The following is a 21,261-nucleotide window of genomic DNA, read 5'->3' on the forward strand; positions in this document are numbered from 1 at the left end:
TAAGTCTAGACTGAAAACATATTTATTTTCTCAGGCTTTTGATTAGTATAGACAAAGGTGCAGAGCTTGGGGGTTCTTGGTCATAGAAACTTGTGGTGATCAGGGATGTTGGGTTGCTGTCGTTCTGCCTCTCTTGTCCAATCACTCCGGTTTGGGTAGGAGAGGTGGGCGCTGATGTCCTGTGAAAGCCTTCATGACCTTGTTACCTGCTCGCTCTCCCTTTTAGTTATGCTGTAATATTTAGGGCTGCCGGAGTCTAAAACTCTCTGTAAAACTGTTTTACTCACCTAGCATTGTACATTATTAACTACGTTCTTTGTTGTTTTACTCCAAAGGCATTCTGATGGAAACCTGTTTACCCGCCGAGGTTAAGGATTAAAAGTCGAGACTGCCGTGACAACGATGCTGCTCCTGCCGGATGTGACGTGTCTGGAGTAATTGCACCAAGAATGACAAGAAATCACTACAGACTGTATTGAAGACTAGAGCGAATAACAACTCTATTATTATTTATTTATTTATTTATTTATTGCCAGTTATAACTTTTAGATAATTTAATTCTGTGTTTGTATGCTTTGTGTAAATCGTGTATTTATTTAAAGTATCCTCCAGGCCACCCAAGAAGGATGGGCCCTGCTGAGTCTGGTTCCTCTCAAGGTTTCTTCCTGTAATTTTCAGGGAGTTTTTCCTTGCCACAGTCGCCCTCGGCTTGCTCAACAGGGGTTTTTGTATCTGTTGGTCCTGGATTTTGTAAAGTTGCTTTGAGACAATGTCTATTGTAAAAAGCGCTATATAAATAAAGTTGACTTGACTTGACATAATGTTTATGTTGTTCTAGATGCACTTAGTTTCGTTAAAGAGATTACAGCACTCTGTGAAATATACAGAGGCATTTTTCACCAAACTCCAAGACCCCTCAAAAGAAACCAATGTGTCATTCCTTACAGCGCTGCAAAAAAGAGTATGAACAGTATGAACTCTTGCCGTCTGGATAAATACATAGTCTAATACTAAAATACTACTGTACATGAGTTAGTATTCAGGCATTCATTAACCTTACCTTTGAAAAAGATCAATGCAGCAAGATTGTACATTAACATCAGTGGCATTGAAAACAGAATTTTTAAAGACGTCTATGCAGTCCAGCGGAGTGACAAAAAGAAGTCCTGCAAGTGGTTTAGAGAACATGAAAGCAAGGTAAAATGTCATCCACATAATAATAATAATAATAATATTTCACCACCCTGCTTGCTTGTTATGTCAGTAATTGAACGCACTATCCCCAAAATGAACAAAGCGCCAAGGACACTGCTTGTGTTGATAAGCATTAAAGCTTGATCAATCATTTCCTAAACAACAAACTAATTGTATGTCAATGCACTGTTTTATAGTGAGGTAAATTTCCAGTGTGCAGCAGCTGGGATAGTTTTAGATAATGGTGTGCACAGAAACTGCAACCTAAAGCTTTCAGTGCAATGTTTTTTAGCTTTATTTATAAACAATAAAATGTTTGGATACTGAACCCTATTTGAGCACTGTCTTTATTTTTTATATGTGGTATGCTCAAATTATTATTTAAGAGAGACAATGGAAGTAATGTCAGGTGAAAAAGCAAAAGGAACTCAAGCAAGCCAGGAAAAATTATAGGCTTAAAACCTGCTCTCACAAGCCAATGCTACCAAGTCTATTTGTTGCAAACTCCCAGTCCCTAACCAACAAAATCGACAAAATAAGTTTAAGTGTCGTCATGAATAGACAGAATGGGCAACTGTGCTAATATTTTTTACTGAAAACTGGCTTAATGCTAACATTGGCAACTTAGTAATAAAGCTAACAGGTCTCTTAAATGATTGCTTATGCTGGTTAGAACAAAGGCAGATTTTTCCTAAATAAACATTGCTTTTTTAAATCCAGATCTTTCAGATAGTAATACAGACAGAATAATACTACAGACCTTGTTACACAAATGTTGCAAATGCTAACAAAGCTTTACCTCCCTCAGCCAGATTAGCTTTTCTTCCAAACCATGACATACATAACTCTCACAAGAACATAGCAATGTTTTGTGATTCTGTTCTATTTTAGCCAAATTTTTTGTGAATTAACATGTTCAACCCCTGCTGAAAGTCAGATCCAGGGAAAGGTATTTAAAGCCATAAGAGGGCAGCAGGGTAGTATTTGTAAACCAGTTAAGGCTCTGAACTATAAATTAGAATATCAAGTGTTAGAACCTGTCATCTGTCAGCCTGTTGGGCCTTATTTAGCAACCACTATTCCAGTGCCAAAAATATTAGTAAATATTAAGAGTTTTGAGAAACTTGACCACATACATTCCATTTCCCATCCCCTCCTCATCAAGATTTGTTTTAACAGAAAACAGGTCAATTAAGACTGTTTCCAAGGCCCTGTCACACCTAGAGTAGCTTCACACTTGTGTCAGAATGCTATTAATCGATTATAGCTCTGCTTTTAATATAATCACCCTCCTGCAATCTAACTTCGTGAGCCTGAACAGGTTTTAACTTAAAAAAAAAAAAAGAGCAGGGACTTCACTGCATTCAGCTGAACCCACTAACATCTTAAAAGAACCCTATGTAGCTCAATGATTTGTTTCTGCAACATTGAACTATGGAGCTTCATGCTGATATCATTTATTTATTCCTCACCCATTATTCTATGTAGCTTTTTACTAAGCATTTTTCATCATTATTCTGTGCAACTATGTTTTAACGTTGTTATTACCGTTATTTATTCACTATTATACTTTTTGTAGGTCCTGAGTTTGATTTCCAGGAGAAGCGGTCCGGGTCCTTTCTGTGTGGAGTTTGCATGTTCTCTCTGTGTCTGTGTGGGTTTCCTCCGGAGGCTTCGGTTTCCTCCCACAGTCCAAAGACGTGCAAGTTAGGTGAGTGGATACAAAATTGCCTGTGACTGTGTTTGACATTAAACCTGAACTGATGAATGATGTGTAACCTAACTACCTGTCCTGTCATGAATGTAGCTGTTATCCTATGTAGTCGTATCTGTAGTGGTACTATGTAGTTGTATATGTACTTTCACAGTCATATCCTCTTTTAGTTTCTGTAGTATTATCATACATAGTTTTATTACAATGGTATTCTCAACCACAGACAGCTAACTTAATTATGTTATTGGTTTTAAACTAAAATGAATACAATATTTAAGCCCTGTATTGACATCAACTCAGATTGATTTACAGTAAACATTCATTGTTTATTATTTTTATCAATAAAAATATGATTTGCATTGTTCTCCACTGGGAAATGCATCAGCACATTCAGCGCTTACATGTAGGATGTACAAAGTGCAAATAAACTGCACAAAAATGCACAAAAGCAGGTGTCAGCAGACTTTTGCAAGATCTTATTAAACGAAATGGACAATTATATTACAGATAACACTAATGTAATTTATAAAAGAGACAACTTAGTGGGTAGTAACAAGAGCATGAGAAAATCTGCACTAGCTAAATTTAAATTACTAGGATGAGAGAAGTAGAGAAGAGAGCAAGGAAGGGCATAATTCTAGATATTGTACCTAAAGATATAGCTGACAATGCATGTAGATAATTAGGGTTGTATAACTGGTATTTGTGTTTATAACTTACCAGCAATACAGGCATTGATCAGAGAAACACAAGTGCCTGTGAGCAAGGCTCTGATCACTAAGGAAGAAATGTCACTTTTCTTTGAGGGACAGATGGAAGCTATAACAATATAATATAGCATTAATAACACAATACTCTAATCATAATCCTTGAACAGAGCACCAGAAAAAATAGCACATCTTATTTAATACTATTATAAATAATAGTATAAAGTATAAAAATCATTAGGTCAAAGATTGAAATACAATTTCCATTTTGGATACTTACACATTCCTCCAATCACAATTCCAAGAGAACTGAAGTTGGCAAAACCACACAAAGCATAAGTGCTGATGAGTTCTGATCTAACCTGAAACAACAAATCATGTTTGGCTAAGAAGGAGATGATTCAGAAGCAATTTAGCCAAGCAGTGAGATGTATGTCTTTTGCTATAATGTCTAAAACAAAACAATACACATATTTAAGATGTATGGAACAATTTTATACACAGTCCCCTTTATGATTTATGGCACCCCTGGTAAAAAAGATTAGCTTAATCTCACACTGGAAAAAATGAAAAAAATTGACATTAATTTATTCCAAGTAAATCCATCATCAAATAATTATTTGCTATTTAAAACCACATGTGCCATATTTATTGGCATCACTATAAATTCTGAGAAATAAAATGTAATTGAAGCTTATATATAATTAATTCAACCACAATTACACCTCATCACTTACGTCACACATTGACATAAACCAGAAGTTAGAGAACGGACTACCAGTAATGGCTTTTGATCTCACAACTGGTATATTATCTTTCTATAGAGTATCACATTACAAATCCAACATTGTCAAGCAGTATACGTTTATTGTGGGCTGCACTGTAATAACACATCTAGTAACATTTCATTAACATTCAGACCCAGTGTTTTTTGTGCCTTCACCTAACCTTGAAGTCCACCAATCCATGAATGAACTCATATTCAGTCTTAACCTTGTTATATACCGTGATGACTATGGCTAGCTATATAGCAAAGCTGATACAGTAAAATGCCTTGACGTAGACCTGTGTAAATCTATTTTTTACTGCCTGCTCTCAGCAAAGGGGCCAACGTGATTGTGCCCTATACAGTTCTTTATTGAAATCATGTTGAACATGCGCACAAGGGTTTTTAACTGCTTATACACTTAGGCCGAATGCTGATTGCCCCGTGGGCCTACTTTTAAGATAGTCCCTAACTCATGATACAAACAGCGAACATCAAACGTCCAATGTCAAACTAACTTTACATCAAACGAAGACTGCTGGGAGAAATACTGGCCTTTACATTAGGAACTGTGTTTAATGCAAGGATAAAATAGAAATTGAGCATTTTAGCAACAAAGACTCAAGGTGGGTTTGGCAGTAAAAGACAATGTGTAGGGTTGCCCATAATTGTGGTACATGTGGTTTTGTTTAAAATCTTGATTTCCCACCAGTGCTGACATCTTGAGCTTGCAAGTTGGGATCCAATTTCTGCAAACAGTCGGATGGGCACCTACATGGACAATTATTGGCTAGTCCAGGGGAGGGCCGTAGGGATTCCTTATAACTGGTGGAATTACGACCTCTGCTGGATGATCAAAAGAACCTGCACAATGAGACAGGGTATAATGGAGATCAGTGTGCGATATGGGTCCGTGTACCTTTGGTAATTCGTTTTTCACTTAAAATCCCAAAGTTGAAAAACAAGAAAATGGGTCGTTTTTTGTTTTTCTTTTCAAAAACCAATATTGAAAAACGAGAAAACAAAAATCAAAAGATCAAAAATCAAATAACAAATAAGCAGAAATTGAAAAACGGGTCATATTTTAATTTTCCAAAATCAACATTTTTTATCAGTTCAACCAGAAATAAAAGTGCGAGCGCGTGCACGCGCTGACGTGCGCATACATGCTTCATATAAACTGTAAATCAGGTACAAGTGTTGAGAAGACGGAGCAAAAAGTCATAATAACGTTACGCCGTGTCCCCTGTTCTGACTTTTGTGTCTGCCGTACTTTTTCCTGCCCTTGTAATTCACACAAGAACAATTTAACCTAAAAAAAATAGGGGACTCAATTCTGTAATACAGGCATAACTAATCGTACATGTCACATAGTGGTGGTAAATTCGGTTCATTTTATGGACTCGGGTTAGTCTGAGTCACTCAGTGATGTGATTCGGTTCACTTGAGTCACTTGTACTGACATCTTGATTGCGATTGATTTACTGCATGAAAATGCATCCAAATATCACTTGTCTTCCGTGCACTCAGAGCCAGTGCCAATCAGAGGACTCATAGGATCTGGGTAAATGCTGCCCTCAAGTCGTGTCGGAAATATCGTATTTACGAGATGAGGGCACATGAATGGCAACTCAATGTCGTATTTACCAGTGGGAAACTCGGATTTTTCGAGGAACCCCGAGTTTCCGATGTGGGGGCTTGTCATTAACAAAACGTCATGGCAACTGCCGGTGTGGATGCTGCCCCTACAGCAAACGGTAAAAGTTTGAGCTTATTAGCGGTAGTTTTGCATGTTAAATGTAAAGTTCAAGCTTGTATACATTTTGTACACAACGTGCACTTGTTCTGATGAAGAATAGCAATAGTCCATTTTTACCCGACCAAAAACCACTTGAACGCACATCATGTCGTAATTACGACCTCCGAACTCGTAAGTTGGAACTTCTGAGCATACAGTGCCTTGCAAAAGTATTCAGCCCCCTTGAACTTTTCAACCTTTTGCCACATTTCAGGCTTTAAACATAACGATATGAAATTGTAATTTTTTGTGAAGAATCAATAACAAGTGCGACACAATTGTGAAGTGGAACGAAATTTATTGGATATTTTAAACTTTTTTTAGAAATAAAAACCTGAAAAGTGGGGCGTGCAATATTATTCAGCCCCTTTACTTTCAGTGCAGCAAACTCACTCCAGAAGTTCAGTGAGGATCTCTGAATGATCCAATGTTGACCTAAATGACTGATGGTGATAAATAGAATCCACCTGTGTGTAATCAAGTCTCCGTATAAATGCACCTGCTCTGTGATAGTCTCAGAGTTCTGTTTAAAGCGCAGAGAGCATCATGAAGACCAAGAAACACACCAGGCAGGTCCGAGATACTGTTGTGGAGAAGTTTAAAGCCGAATTTGGATACAAAAAGATTTCCCAAGCTTTAAACATCTCAAGGAGCACTGTGCAAGCGATCATATTGAAATGAAGGGAGTATCAGACCACTGCAAATCTACCAAGACCCGGCCGTCCCTCTAAACTTTCAGCTCAAACAAGGAGAAGACTGATCAGAGATGCAGCCAAGAGGCCCATGATCACTCTGAATGAACTGCAGAGATCTACAGCTGAGGTGGGAGAATCTGTCCATAGGACAACAATCAGTCGTACACTGCACAAATCTGGCCTTTATGGAAGAGTGGCAAGAAGAAAGCCATTTCTCAAAGATATCTATAAAAAGTCACCTGGGAGACACACCAAGCATGTGGAAGAAGGTGCTCTGGTCAGATGAAACCAAAATCGAACTTTTTGGCCACAACGCAAAACGTTATGTTTGGCGTAAAAGCAACACAGCTCATCACCCTGAACACACCATCCCCACTGTCAAACATGGTGGTGGCAGCATCATGGTTTGGGCCTGCTTTTCTTCAACAGGGACAGGGAAGATGGTTAAAATTGATGGGAAGATGGATGGAGCCAAATACAGGACCATTCTGGAAGAAAACCTGTTGCAGTCTGCAAAAGACCTGAGACTGGGACGGTGATTTATCTTCCAACAAGACAATGATCCAAAACATAAAGCAAAATCTACAATGGAATGGTTCACAAATAAACTTATCCAGGTGAAAATGGCCAAGTCAAAGTCCAGACCTGAATCCCATCGAGAATCTGTGGAAAGAGCTGAAAACTGCTGTTCACAAACGCTCTCCATCCAACCTCACTGAGCTCGAGCTGTTTTGCAAGGAAGAATGGGCAAAAATTTCAGTATCTCGATGTGCAAAACTGATAGAGACATACCCCAAGCGACTTGCAGCTGTAATCGCAGCAAAAGGTGGCGCTACAAAGTATTAACGCAAGGGGGCTGAATAATATTGCACGCCCCACTTTTCAGTTTTTTATTTCTAAAAAAAGTTTAAAATATCCAATAAATTTCGTTCCACTTCACCATTGTGTCCCGCTTGTTGTTGATTCTTCACAAAAAATTACAATTTCATATCTTTATGTTTAAAGCCTGAAATGTGGCAAAAGGTTGAAAAGTTCAAGGGGGCTGAATACTTTTGCAAGGCACTGTAACTGAGATCTCGGACTCGTGATTCCTAATTCAGTACGAAGATTCGAATCCTTAACCGAGGCGATTCAATATTTCTTGTTCTCGGCCAATAAACATCCAAAAATTAATAAAATTGCACGAACTAACTCTGCAGTAAACAAGGATTAACAACAATCAAATATATTTCAAGTTATTTGGTAAATAATAAGCAGAACGCTGATTAAAAAAAAAGCATTAAATGTTGTAATAGTTTCACCGTGACGTACGATTAGTTATGCCTGTATTACAGAATTGAGTTCTATACGGTAATATAACAGGGGATGCGGCGTAACGATATTTTCTCAACACTTGTACCTGATTTACAGTTTATGCCTAGTTCACACTACACGATTTTTGCCCTGATTTTTGCTCGCCGACTGGTCGGCGCTAGATTTGCCGGCTCGGGAGCAACTCGGCATTTGCTCAGCGATCAAAACTCGGCTCTCAATCGCTATGTGTGAACTACCCAACAACTCGATCCGACGAACGAGATTTCTAGCATGTCAGATATCTGATCTGAGTTGTGCGTCTGGCAGTGAGTGCTATGTCAAACAGCCAATTAGAACGCAAGATACGGTGTGAGGGGAAATGCAGGAGAGGAGTGTAAACAGGTGGGACAGGGGCATAATATAGTTTATATCAGAATACACCGACACACACACGTTTTACAGTATTTCTGACTTGATCGTTCTCTACAAAACATAACACCAACACTGCATTGCGGAAATGGTGAATTGTTTTAATGAGCATTTTATTTCATCTGGGTCCCATTTTAAATAAGTCAAATAAGAACATATCAGATAAAACATGTACAGGAAAAATGAGGTTTTGTCAACCCTTAAAAAGTTAAACGTTAGGAAGTCTGCAGGGTCTGATGAGATTGAGCCAATATTCTTGAAAATTGCAGCTGATATTATTGTTGAGCCACTTACTTATATTTTAAATTTATTATTAGAGCAAAATATTGTACCTGACGCTTGGAAATCTGCTATAGTCCTGCCATTGCTAAAAGGGGGTGATCCCTCTAAATTAGATAATTATCGCCCAATTTCTAAATTACCAGTATTGGCAAAAATTCTTGAATCCCTGGTTGCAGACCAACTAAAGCAGTATTTATGTAGTAATAATATTCTGTCCATTTTTCAGTCTAGCTTTCGGAAAAACCATAGTACGATAACAGCTACAACTAAAGTACTTAATGACATAATACATGCTCTTGATAGCAGAAAATTGTGTGCTGCGCTATTCATAGATTTATCAAAAGCTTTTGATACCGTCAATCATGAAATCTTATTGTCAAAACTGACTAGTATTGGTTTGTCTGACAATGTGATTGGTTGGTGACTGTGCTCCCAGCTCCCTTGAGATCATTGACAAGCTCCTCCCGTGTAATTCTGGACTGACCTCACCTTTCTCAGAATCATTCTTACCCCACAAGGTGAGATCTTGTATGGAGCTCCAGAGTGAGGGTGATTGACTGTGATCTTGTATTTCTTCCATTTTCGAATTATCGCACCAACAGTGGTCTCTTTCTCACCAAGCTTCTTGCTGATGGTCTTGTAGCCCATTCCAGCCTTGTGCAGGTCTACAATCTTGTCCCTGACGTCCTTTGATAGCTCTTTGGTCTTGCCCATGGTGGTCGAGAGATTTGAACGGAAGAAACTGATTCTGTGACAGGAGTCTTTTATACAGGGACAGGACTAATTTGTGTGCCTCATGGGCACATAACCGGTCTGTGGGGGTCAGAATTCTTGCTGGTTGGTAGGGGATCAAATACTTATTTCCCTTAATTAAATAAAAATTAATTTATAACTTTTATTTAATGTTTTTTTTCTGGATTTTTTGTTAATATTCTGTCTCTCTCTGTTAAAATAAACCTTCCATAAAAATTATAGACTGTTTAAGTCTTTGTAAGGGGGTAAACTTACAAAATCAGCAGGGGATCAAATTTCCCCCACTGTATATCAACAGCCTTGGCGATAATGTGTGCAATGCTAATATTCATTTTTATGCAGATGACACTATTATCTATAGTTCCGCCTCATCACCTGCAGAGGCTCTTTCAAATCTACAGAAAGCATTTGTGAAGCATAATCTTAATTCTCTAAGACTAGTTCTTAATGATCAAAAAACAAAATATATGTTGTTTTCAAAAAGAAATTTGTTTCAGAATGCATCATCCTTCCAGAATTAATTTCATCTTATAAATATTTAGGTTTTATGTTGGATGATAGTCTGTCTTTTAAGTTGCATGTTGAACATATGATAAAAAAGTTAAAGCTAAAATTGGGCTTTTATTTTAGAAACAGTTCTTGTTTTACTCTACAGGCTAGAAAGAAATTAGTTGAAGCTACTTTTTTACCAATTCTAGACTATGGAGATATTTTATACAGACATACCTCAAAGACAACATTGAACTCCCTAGATTCGGTTTATCATTCTGCATGAAGGTTTATAACATGTGCGAGTTAGTCAACTCATCACTGCAAACTCTATGAAATGACTGGTTGGCTTCCACTTTCAGTACAACGGAGAGTACATTTTGTAATTTTTGTGTATAAAGCAATTATTGGTCAGCTCCCACCATACTTGTCTAAATTTTTATCATCAAACAAGTCTTTGTATGACTTACGATCCAGTAGCTATATACAATGGGAAGTTCCAGTAGTTCGGTCGGAATTTGGAAAGACAGCATTCAGTTACAGTGCACCTTTTGTTTGGAATGATTTACAGAAACATTTTAAATTGAAGCAGTTTATTTCTTTGACTGAATTTAAAGACAAACTCCAAGAAAAAAAAAAAAAAATTATACATGTTTGTTCTTGTTAAATGTATACATGTATATACAGTATATCCTCCCTATGTTGTTGATGGTGTAATTTTTGTGTGATTTGCTGCTGTCTTGGCCAGGGCTCACTTGTAAAAGAGATTTTAATCTCAATGTGACTTCCCTGGTTAAATAAAGGTTAATAATAATAAAAAATAATAATAATTGCAAAAATATTTTTATAAAACGGATAGTTCCGGTCCTAAAATCTGATTCCGCGTTCGAAGCCGTTGTAAAATCCCCGATAAACGCACACCTATGACCACCTCACATCATTCCATATTAATACGCCACTGAAAAGAAAGAGTGAATGTTATGTACATTTATGAATCAAACATTGTTGTATTTATTGTATTTTATGTTGACCGCCGTTTTATAAAAGCAATAAGCCACTCGAGACCGTGCGTTACTGCTATGATTTTAGCACGTCGTGCCAAAAACGTCATTCCCTGTGCTAAAATCACAGTAACGCACGGCCTCTCGTGGCTTATTGCTTTAATTAACCTCCAACTCACTATAGAACAATCCATGCTGTTCGTGTTGCCAAATTCATCAGATTCATTTATTTTTCCTCCTTGATTTTACGCTGCACATCAGCGCACAAACACTTTGATCGCTCGTTACTTGTTGATGTGCATTTTTGGACGTGGTATCATTAAACCCCTCGTCACTTCTCACATGTTTTTGTAAAAAAAAAAAAAAAAAAAAAAAAAACATAGTTTGGGAGACCAGAGAAGCTCGCCTGTGATTCCAGTTGGTGGATAGATCGTGTAGTGTGAAACCCCCTTATTCCCGATTAGTCGTGTAGTGTGAAATACACACCGACTGAAAGACTCCCGAGTGCAAAAGATTCAGTCATGTAGTGTGAACTTGGCATTATATGAAGCATGTGCTCGCACTTTTATTTCTGGTTGAACTGATAAAAAAATTTTGATTTTGGAAAATTAAAATACGACCCGTTTTTCAATTTCTGCTTATTTGTTATTTGATTTTTGATCTTAAAACGAAAAACGAATAACGCCCCGTTTTCCTGATTTTCAATATTGGTTTTTGAAACGAAAAATGACCCATTTTCTTGTTTTTCAACTTTGGGATTTGAAATGAAAAACGAATTACCAAAGGTACACGGACCGATATGGATCTCCATATGAATCCACTTGGTGCAGGTGAAAAAGAAGCAGTCGGCCACTGCACACATGAAGGAGGGTGCATGTGTTCATTACGGCCCTCCCCGGTCAGGAGTGGAAGTCTGCAGTAGTAGTGGTGGAAATGCAAATTGAACAATTTGATATGACTAAATTGAAAAGGTGAATTTCTAATAAAACCTTTTATTGATTTTTACCAGGGGGGGACTGTATGTATTAGTCACAAACAACATTAAAGATAAATTGCAATATACATTATGTTACATATTGTATGGGCAGTAAAAGATAAGAATAAAACAACTTACTGAAATGTATTTTCCCACTTCGGTTATGCCATTTAGTCGATTGTTTTTCAGTGTTGACAGTTTCTCATAAGCAATAAACTCATTGAGGAAGAGTTTTGTGCCAATAAGTTCACCCACTGTTAAGCACTCATCCAGCGGAATACCCATCATAAAAGCCACTGGCATAAATACATATGAGCAGATCCACTGCAGGGGGGGTTGGGGTAATAAAAAAGGTTTTATAAGTTATTAGAAAAAATCCATAACAACAGTATGTGCAATGTGAGTATAGTAGACTGATAAAAGTTACTTTATACAATACCTCAAAGGTTATTTCTGGATATCCCACCATGCCTCCCAGCCAGCTCAAAGCTGCATTGATGAAAGCCAAAATGGCTAGAAATCCAATCAAGTTAGCAGCAATATTAGCCACAAGCCCAATAGATGCAGATGCTCCTGCAGAAGCAGCCTCTAAGATATTTTGTTCATCACTAGTTAAAAACAATGAATTACAACAGATTGTATGCCAAACCTCATAAAAACATAATGAAAATGAGCTTGCTTCTATATCAGAAAAATACACACCCGCCATCTATTTTAATTTTGTCGTCAGATTTAAACTTGCTCTCCTCTGTTTCAGGATATGAGAGTTTAGACATGGCCAGTGCACATGGAGCAGCCATCACAGAGGCAGCAATTAAAGATGACGCATCAATCTGTAGAGGTGCAAATTCCAATCACTTAATATATGACCAATTGCACTTCACTTAAGTAGGTCAAACAGTTAAAACAGTGTTGTTGTTATTTGTGTTACTGTTATTTAATTAATACTAGTTGTATCAATTCTCCTTCACATATTTATCAATGCAAATGTAATATTTCACATTTGTCTAAACCTACTGTGAATTTGTTGAATTGTTGAATTTTTAACAATGACAAAAAAATCACCCCAAATGAAATGAAAGCTCCCATCACGCTGCCAGCAATAGTAGCAAAACCTCCAACAATGACAGCATGAATTTCGGACTTGGTCATGTCTTTGAGATAGGGACGAATCAACAGTGGTGCCTCAGTCTAAAAATAAAAGGAAAGATTTTAAAGTGAGCATCATGAACCAAATATCATGCAAGAAATGTATTTGTCTAAGTTATATAAATAAAAGAATATTTATTAAAGAAATTAAAAGAATAATAAAAAGAATATTTATTTATTTTACATGAACAGTGTCGTAGTGTATTTTTTATTGAAAGATATATTTTGAATGAAAGCAGTTTTGTGTGAGATGTTATTTTTTTTGTAATAGTGCATTGATCTGGTGAACAGCTAAAACCCATGCTTTATATGGTGAATTAATGGTGAATTCAAATCCAAAAAATAATTCTCTGCATTTCTCTGGTTGTTGGACTACAGTAAACTGTGCAAATTTACGTTGATAAAAAGGGTTTTTGCTAATTGCTTGGTATTACTAAAGCAACAAAAAAGCAGTGCTAAAAGGAAAGTCAGAATTTATAACAGCCAGTCGCCCTCGGCTTGCTCAACAGGGATTTTTGGATTCTGTAAAGTTGCTTTGAGACAATGTTCATTGTAAACAGCGCTATACAAATAAAATTGACTTGACTTGACACAGTTTTAAATAATATTAAAAGTATGTGTTTTATAATCAGGTTACATCTGCATTGAATTGTAGTATAACATAAGATTCACATCAGCCTAATTATATTTACCTGGTGCATGAAACAATATCAATAAATAACATTAAACTGTTCATAATAAAGATTTATATTACCTGTCCAACAAATATATTCCCTGCAACACTTAGTGACTCTGTAGGAGAGGTTCCCATTGTTATTTGCATAATCCAGGAAATCTGCAGACAACAACATAAATCACTAACTACACAACAATTTTATGGACATCAAAGTTTTAAAGGTTTAGTCATTTACCTTGATGATAATCCACTGCATCACTCCAAGGAAGTACAGAACTGACATAACACTACTAAAGAATATAACTATTGGCAAAGCCTGCAGGAAGATAGATAAAGAGTCAGGTGCCAGTGCCTTTACAGATTTTGGACAAGTGTGTATTTTGCAGGAAGTTTAGTGGTACTTACTTGAAATGCAAAGATTCCTGAATCAACCAGACTGCCAAACACAAATGATGAGCCAGCATAGGTGTAATTTAAAAATGTCTGAAAAAAGAATGTCCAACTGTAGGAGCAAGGTAATCAGATGCTTTTACACTTAAAGTGCATTTGACATTTTTATGGGCTAACATTTTAAACATAAAATATCTGAGTATTGCCAACTTCAAAGACCAAGCTTTGTTAATTAAATTAGTTACTCAGCTACCAACCAAAGGTAAGTAATTTGTTTATACCTGAACTTGGGCTCCAAGCCATTCAAAAGCTATTAAACCTGGATTAGTCCTTATGACAAACAATCCTATGACAAATTGTAATCCAAGACCCCAGAATAGTGTCCTCCAGCGCACCTGTGGTAAAAAAAAAGACTTAATGTGCATTTGTGGCATGTAAATGTATCAGGAGTTTAACACAATCATAAAACTATGGTTTATTAGCAGAAGATTGTGGATGTAACATCTGGGTGATCAATAAGACCTTTAAACTTTTAAGACTTTTAGAAACATCTAAAAAGATTTATAAGCCTGTTAGCTTTACTGCACAACAATCACAAGTGTAAACTGATAGTGATTTAAAAACTGGAAATAGTCATAAATATTTTTTTGCATTGCTTACTGCATGTCTATGTGCTGAGAAGATGTACAAGCCAAAAACAAAGAGGCAGACACCCCCAAAGGAGATGAGCTGCTCAGGGTTCTTGCTCGTGTCCACTACCAGCCACGTCACCAACAGCCCAATCACCACTAATATAAAAATCCTGTAACATACCAAACACAGCTTCTGTGAGAAGAGAGATAGCTTTCATGGCAATGAGGAGTAACTTCTTATGTTTCTCACTTGTAGCCATTTAATTTAGAGATAGTAAAATAAAATAAAAACTATTAAACTATTAAAACATTGTAGTTCTTATTAGTGTTATGACCAAAAGTAAAATGAACATGCCTTAAAGTAAATATTGCCCCAACACAAAATTAAAAGCAACCTCCATGCTAACTAACAGGTTAGAAGGTGCCATAAAATTAAAAGTAGGGACAGTAGGGAAAATGTAAATAAAACAGACAGCGATGATTTGCAGATCCCTTTTACCTGTATTCAGTTGAAACTACAACCTCAAACCAGAAAAACTGAGACAGTAAGGAAATGCAAATAAAAAAGGCAGTGTTTCTTACATTTACTTTGAATTTTATTTTATTGCAGCCAGTATAAATCTAAGATATTTCATGTTTTGTCTGGTCAACCTTGTTTCATTTGTTAATATACTGAACATTAATATGCATTTTAAGCCTGTAACATTCCAAAAAAGTTGGAATGGTAAAGCATTTACCACTCTGTAATGTTGCCATTACTTCTCACAAAAAGACGTTTTGGCACCAAGGATACCAAAAGATTAAGATATTGAGGTAATATTTTGTCCCATTCTGCCTGAAAACATGCCCTTGTCACGTTTCAAAATTCTCCACACATGAGAATTCAGTGTTCAGAATTGTTCCCATATAAAATCCTTGGTGGAATTTAAAGACAACAGTTGCTTCACAAAAACCACCAAACTTTCTAAACCGCTTATCCTAATCATGGTGCTGGAGCCTGTTTCAGGTCTCAATGAAAACAGCCTGGATAGGGCGCCAGTCCATCGCAGGGCAGACATACACACAAACACATTCACACTTTAACAATATTACACACAGAGAGAGAACATGCAAACTCCACACAGAAAGGAATCAGACAGCTGAAATCGAACTCAAAATCTCACAATGCCCACCACCAAACCCCAGTAAGCTTCTGCACAAGAACAGTGAGTGTTTCATTTAATTCTATCTACATAACCATAACACATTTAAGAAAAGAGGGGTTGAAATATTTATAAATACTAGGGCTGTCAAACGATTAAAATTTTAATCGCGATTAATCTCAGAATTTCATATAGTTAATCGCGATTAATCGATTTTTTTTATTATTATTTTTTTAAAGGAGGTGGTTTTAGTGTTATGGCTGATCGGTGTACATACACTAACATACACAAAAACTCATTCACAATCAACACAGTCTTGTTCCCTGGGTTCTGACAACTCATACTAGTGACTATATTACTTGCATCTTTGCACAATATTGCATTGTTTTTGCACCTTATTCTCACCTTATTCTACCTGCTGCTATATAAACCCTACGCTGCTAACTGGATATCAGAATACGTTTTTATTAGGGCTGTCGAAGTTAACGCAATATAAATAACAACGCGTTCCAGTGTTGCCAGATTGGGCGGTTATCCGCCAAATTGGGCGGATTTTGTTGGAAAACAATTTAATAGCATTTAAATAACACTTATGTTTAAAAGAAAATATTCAGTTTTAAGAAGCACCAGCATTGTAGAAGGCTATTAAAAGTAAAGTCAATTTTCAATGCTGATTTGGCTTAATAGTGTTGGTCAGTCTGTATCATATTCTTGAAATGATAAAGTATTGCAAAGGAATATCTGTTAAGGTTGCTATATTTTGGTTTTTCACTTGTCAGGGAAAATTAAGAGAGAAAAAAGCTTATTATTATCATGCGTGTGATATATATCATTTACGTGATCTGCGTATCACGTTACCACTGTGTGTTGTACGTCACTGAGCTGATATGTGTATCAGGTGACCACCGGGTAACGGCGTGTTATGTTTAAGCAATAGAACACGAGAGGGAGTGTGTTATCGTGAATAACATCACGGCTGTGATTCGGTCGCAGACCATCACAGCCGTGATGTTATTCACGATAACACACGACCTCGAGTGTTCTATTGCTTTTATACAACAGTTTTTACAAAATAAAGAAAGAAAATAAATCAAAGAAGCCCTGAATTTCATATTAAATATGCTTTAATATTGACAATACCTTCCGCCAAAAAGTAGTTCCACAACGAATATAAAGTTTAACACTACAAAGCAGACATCCCAAGTTGCAAAAACTCATTTCAGGGAGGTAAGAACAACAACAAGAAAAAGGTAAGAACCTCCGAAGGGAAAAAAAGAAATAAAAAAACCTCTTGCACACACCAGAGGATATACGGGTGATAACTCTTAGAAGCTGCTAACTGGGCTATTGTGCTAACTGTTCGCGTTACAAACACATTAAAGTTCCCTACATAGTGCACTAGAATGTGTATCAAATAACGGATTTATGTTCGCTACACAGTGCACTAGATAGTGAATTAGACAATTGGTTATGTTCCCTATACAGTGCGATAGATTGTATATCAGATCACGGATTTAAAACGTGATCGGGAGCTGTGTCGCCTGCGTGCACGTTTGTGTGTGAAGTATTATTAAAAAGAAATACAGGAGATAAACTGTTCCGTAGAGCTTTGTTTTATTGCATCCTTAAACTGAACCCACGCATGCGTATACGGCATCAAGCATAACTCCGTATTCTGTGTTAGCCCTTTAACGTCTTAAAGGCATATCACAACAGTGTGCATGCAGCTTGTCGTTACTGGCAACGCGTCAGCGGAGTAATACCGTTGTGGTGTGAAAAGCCCGTGCTGTTGTCGCGAATATCAGCACGGTTAGAAGGCTTCTCAACCAATCAGATTGTACGGTCGGAACTAACTGTTGTATAATTAAGTTTATACAACAGGTAGTTCCGACCTTACAATCTGATTGTTTGAGAAGCGTTCTAAACGTGCTGATATTCGTGATAACAGCACGGTCTTTTCACACCACAATGGTATTACTCCGCTGACGCGTTGCCATTAACGACAAGCTTCATGCACACAAACGCGCACGCAGGCAACACAGCCTTTTTTTCCCGGTCACGTTTTAAATTCGTTATCTGATACACAATCATCTAGCGCACTGTGTAGGGAACATAACCAATTGTCTAATTCACTATCTAGTGCACTATGTAGGGAACATATATCCATGATCTGATACACAATCTAGTGCACTATTTAGGGAACATTAATGTGTTTGTAACGCGAACAGTTAGTTAAGCCAGTGAGCAGCTCCTAGTAGTTCTGTTTTCATCCATAGCCTTTGGTGTGTGCGAGAGGTTTTTTTATTTCTTTTTTTCCCTTCGGAGGTTCTTGCTTTCTTCTTCTTCTTGTTCTTACCTCCCTGAAATGAGTTTTTGCAACTTGGGATGTCTGCTTTGTAGTGTTAAACTTTATATTCGTTGTGGAACTACTTTTTGGCGGAAGGTATTGTCAATATTAAAGCATATTTAATATGAAATTCAGGGCTTCTTTGATTTATTTTCTTTCTTTATTTTGTAAAAACTGTTGTATAAAAGCAATAGAACACTCGAGGTCGTGTGTTATCGCGATATATATCGTGATAACACACTCCCTCGAGTGTTCTATTGCTTAAGTGATTTTTCCTATATAGAATTTGCATTAACGGCACTATTTTTTTAAATCGCGTTAAATTGAGATCGCGTTAATGCGTTATTATCGCGTTAACTTTGACAGCCCTAATAAATACACATTTTAAAAACCTCTGAAACTCTCTGTGCTTAATTAAAGCATTACAAGCTCAGGAAACAAATTTAAATGTATTTGTATATTGCTTTTAATAATGTACATTGTCTCAAAGCCACTTCACAAATTCCAGGTCCAAACCCCCCTAAAGAGCAGGCCAGGGGCAACAGTGGTAAGGAAAATCTTCCTATATAAACACATCAAATCCATCATAAAATTCTTACCATTTTAACCACCGGATATTGGCTTTAAACCATCTCAGAGCAGGCTTAAAAAAGTTCTTTATACTGTCTCCCTTGTACTTCTTTATAAGATCGTAAGCTGTAAAGAACACTGCCAGGCTGGTAAGGACAACAAGAGCAATAGCCCTCTGGAAGTTTAGCCAGCATGCAGCAACAAAGTATGCTACATAGCCTGTATTGTTAAACAAAAAGCACACATACACAAAAATGACATACGGTTAGGTGTTTTTGTTCACATGAATTGCATTGTGCAGCGTTAAAAGTTCATAGCAAATACAGTTTAGAGGATTACTTAGCAACATTTTCCACAAATCAAACATCAACAAAAATATATATTAAGAAGATTGTACCTGCACCAAGAATCCCCAGGGCTATATATTTGATGATTCGAGAGTGAGCCTTCAAGAATTTTTCTGTATCCGTGATGGGTTTGAATACTTTACTACATTATCCACAAACAAGATAAATTATACATTTTTTGTTATTTTTATATTGTATGTTTATTGTAAATCAAATGCATTGTTGTACTTAATAAATGTTGTACGTATTAACAATAAGCCAAAATGTGTATTAACAGGCTTGTGTGGCCACTATGAGCTAGATTGCTGGTTATAACCCCTGTACCTTAAAAATGAGTTGGGCTCATTTTTCTCATACTCCTCTTCAGGCTCAGTTTGTTGATCTGTTGTCATTTCCTCCTATAAAGTCCAAACAAGTAGACATTTAACTTTTGCAAACAGAAGAAAACCAGAGTAATTCCAGTCTGCAGTGTCCCAGGTTACTTACATCCGCTTGATATCCCAGGTTGTCCATTCCATGACTATTTTTATACTCAATACTTTTTAACTGTACATCAGTGTCAGCTGCAAAAACAGGCTCAAATTAAAAACCTCTTACCATTCTTTCAACTTTACAATTTCCATTAACACCCCAGTCAAGCAGCATTACAATTTCTTAACCCACTGAACAAATACTTATTATCGCAATATTAGACAAAACTATGTTCGAAGTAATCCACAAACAGAAAGAAGTATGGCTTACTCATTCTGCCTCTTCTCTGAGCGAGTGACAAATACCTAGTTGTAAAACTTTACTTCAGGATATAAACAGCCTTCTCTGTTGGGTCTTATTACTAATTAACTGCAGAGTAGTAAGAATGAGGCAATGTTCGATCACATTTATGCTTTCTTATTTTTGTAAGCATTATTATCACAGTTTACTTTAATGATTATGTTGTAATACACACCTATATAAGATTAAGATAAGAAAGTACTTTTAAAGCCCTTTACCAAATAAATTCTTATTTCTATGTACCACACATTACCCTATCAATTATTAATCGAACAGTCATAGACTGCATCTTACTAAAAATTGGCATCCAAAGGTTATCTTATCTGTTTTACACCAAAGTCCTCAGCTGTATGAGTAATCATTATTCATCACGTGGCAGTTATAGTTAATGTTAAGAGTGAATCATAAATACAACATATATCTGGAAAAAAAAATAATAATACACTATATATCAGTTTTTTGCAAGCATTTCTACATCTGTGGTAGCCATTCTATTCCAGTGTTTATATAGGCACATATTCTACTTATTGAGGCACTGATTAAATGATTACCTGAGCTAAATTTAACTAGGTTTAAAGTATGAAAACTTAATGTTTTGGTCATCACTATACTTCTGCAATAGGACCAGCTGGGTGACAAAAATGGTGCTAGTTGTCCCTCAGAATTGACTTGATTCAGAAAATAACTATTGACCATGCCAAAAGAGTGAAAAAGGTTTTTAGTGCGGAGAGGAAATCGTAAAATCTATCCTTACCGGCAGAGGGATACAGTGATAGACACTGTGGACAACAATGCTACAGACTGGCAGAGGGTGAAAATGTCTCTCCATTAGCAGTATTGACCGCCAGCACATTTGAATGTCACTCAGTAATTGTAGAAAGACTTTAGGTGACCTACAGAAAATGGCAAATGGCTGTGCATGGGACACTGATGGCTTAGTGGTTTAGGAACTGGACTATCAATCAGAAGGTGGCTGTTTCAAGCCACGCTGTCTCACCTCCACAAGATGCCCCTGTTGTCCCCCTGAACAAGGCCCTTAACCCCAAACTGCTTAAATACTGTTATGTTACAACTATAACTTGCTTTGGATAAAGCATTTGCAGAATAAAACAGGGTAATATGGGCAGTGCAATAAGCCTT

At 36.8% G+C, this 21,261-nt stretch overlaps 1 protein-coding gene across 2 annotated transcripts; it reads right to left on the reverse strand.

The window, feature by feature from the left end:
- Nucleotides 1-374: 374 nt before the first annotated feature.
- On the reverse strand, nucleotides 375-20,110 carry slc28a1 (solute carrier family 28 member 1). Of its 2 annotated transcripts, XM_063005317.1 has the most exons (18): nucleotides 20,092-20,110; nucleotides 19,837-19,913; nucleotides 19,675-19,748; nucleotides 19,401-19,492; nucleotides 19,033-19,222; nucleotides 14,973-15,114; nucleotides 14,594-14,707; nucleotides 14,328-14,405; nucleotides 14,158-14,238; nucleotides 14,001-14,081; nucleotides 13,163-13,288; nucleotides 12,800-12,930; nucleotides 12,537-12,705; nucleotides 12,236-12,421; nucleotides 3,896-3,977; nucleotides 3,629-3,727; nucleotides 1,061-1,166; nucleotides 375-949 (listed from the first exon to the last, which is right to left on the reverse strand). In XM_063005317.1, the coding sequence occupies exons 1-18, from the start codon at nucleotides 20,093-20,095 to the stop codon at nucleotides 835-837; spliced, it is 1,947 nt and encodes a 648-aa protein (XP_062861387.1). In that variant the 5' UTR covers nucleotides 20,096-20,110; the 3' UTR covers nucleotides 375-834. The 2 variants fall into 2 exon arrangements, with proteins under 2 accessions (XP_062861387.1, XP_062861388.1); XM_063005318.1 differs by lacking the exons at nucleotides 375-949; nucleotides 1,061-1,166; nucleotides 3,629-3,727; nucleotides 3,896-3,977 and adding an exon at nucleotides 10,749-11,078.
- Between the last annotated feature and the right edge of the window lie 1,151 nt (nucleotides 20,111-21,261).

This window comes from Trichomycterus rosablanca, chromosome 11 (genome assembly GCF_030014385.1).
Source record: "Trichomycterus rosablanca isolate fTriRos1 chromosome 11, fTriRos1.hap1, whole genome shotgun sequence".
NCBI lineage: Eukaryota > Metazoa > Chordata > Actinopteri > Siluriformes > Trichomycteridae > Trichomycterus > Trichomycterus rosablanca.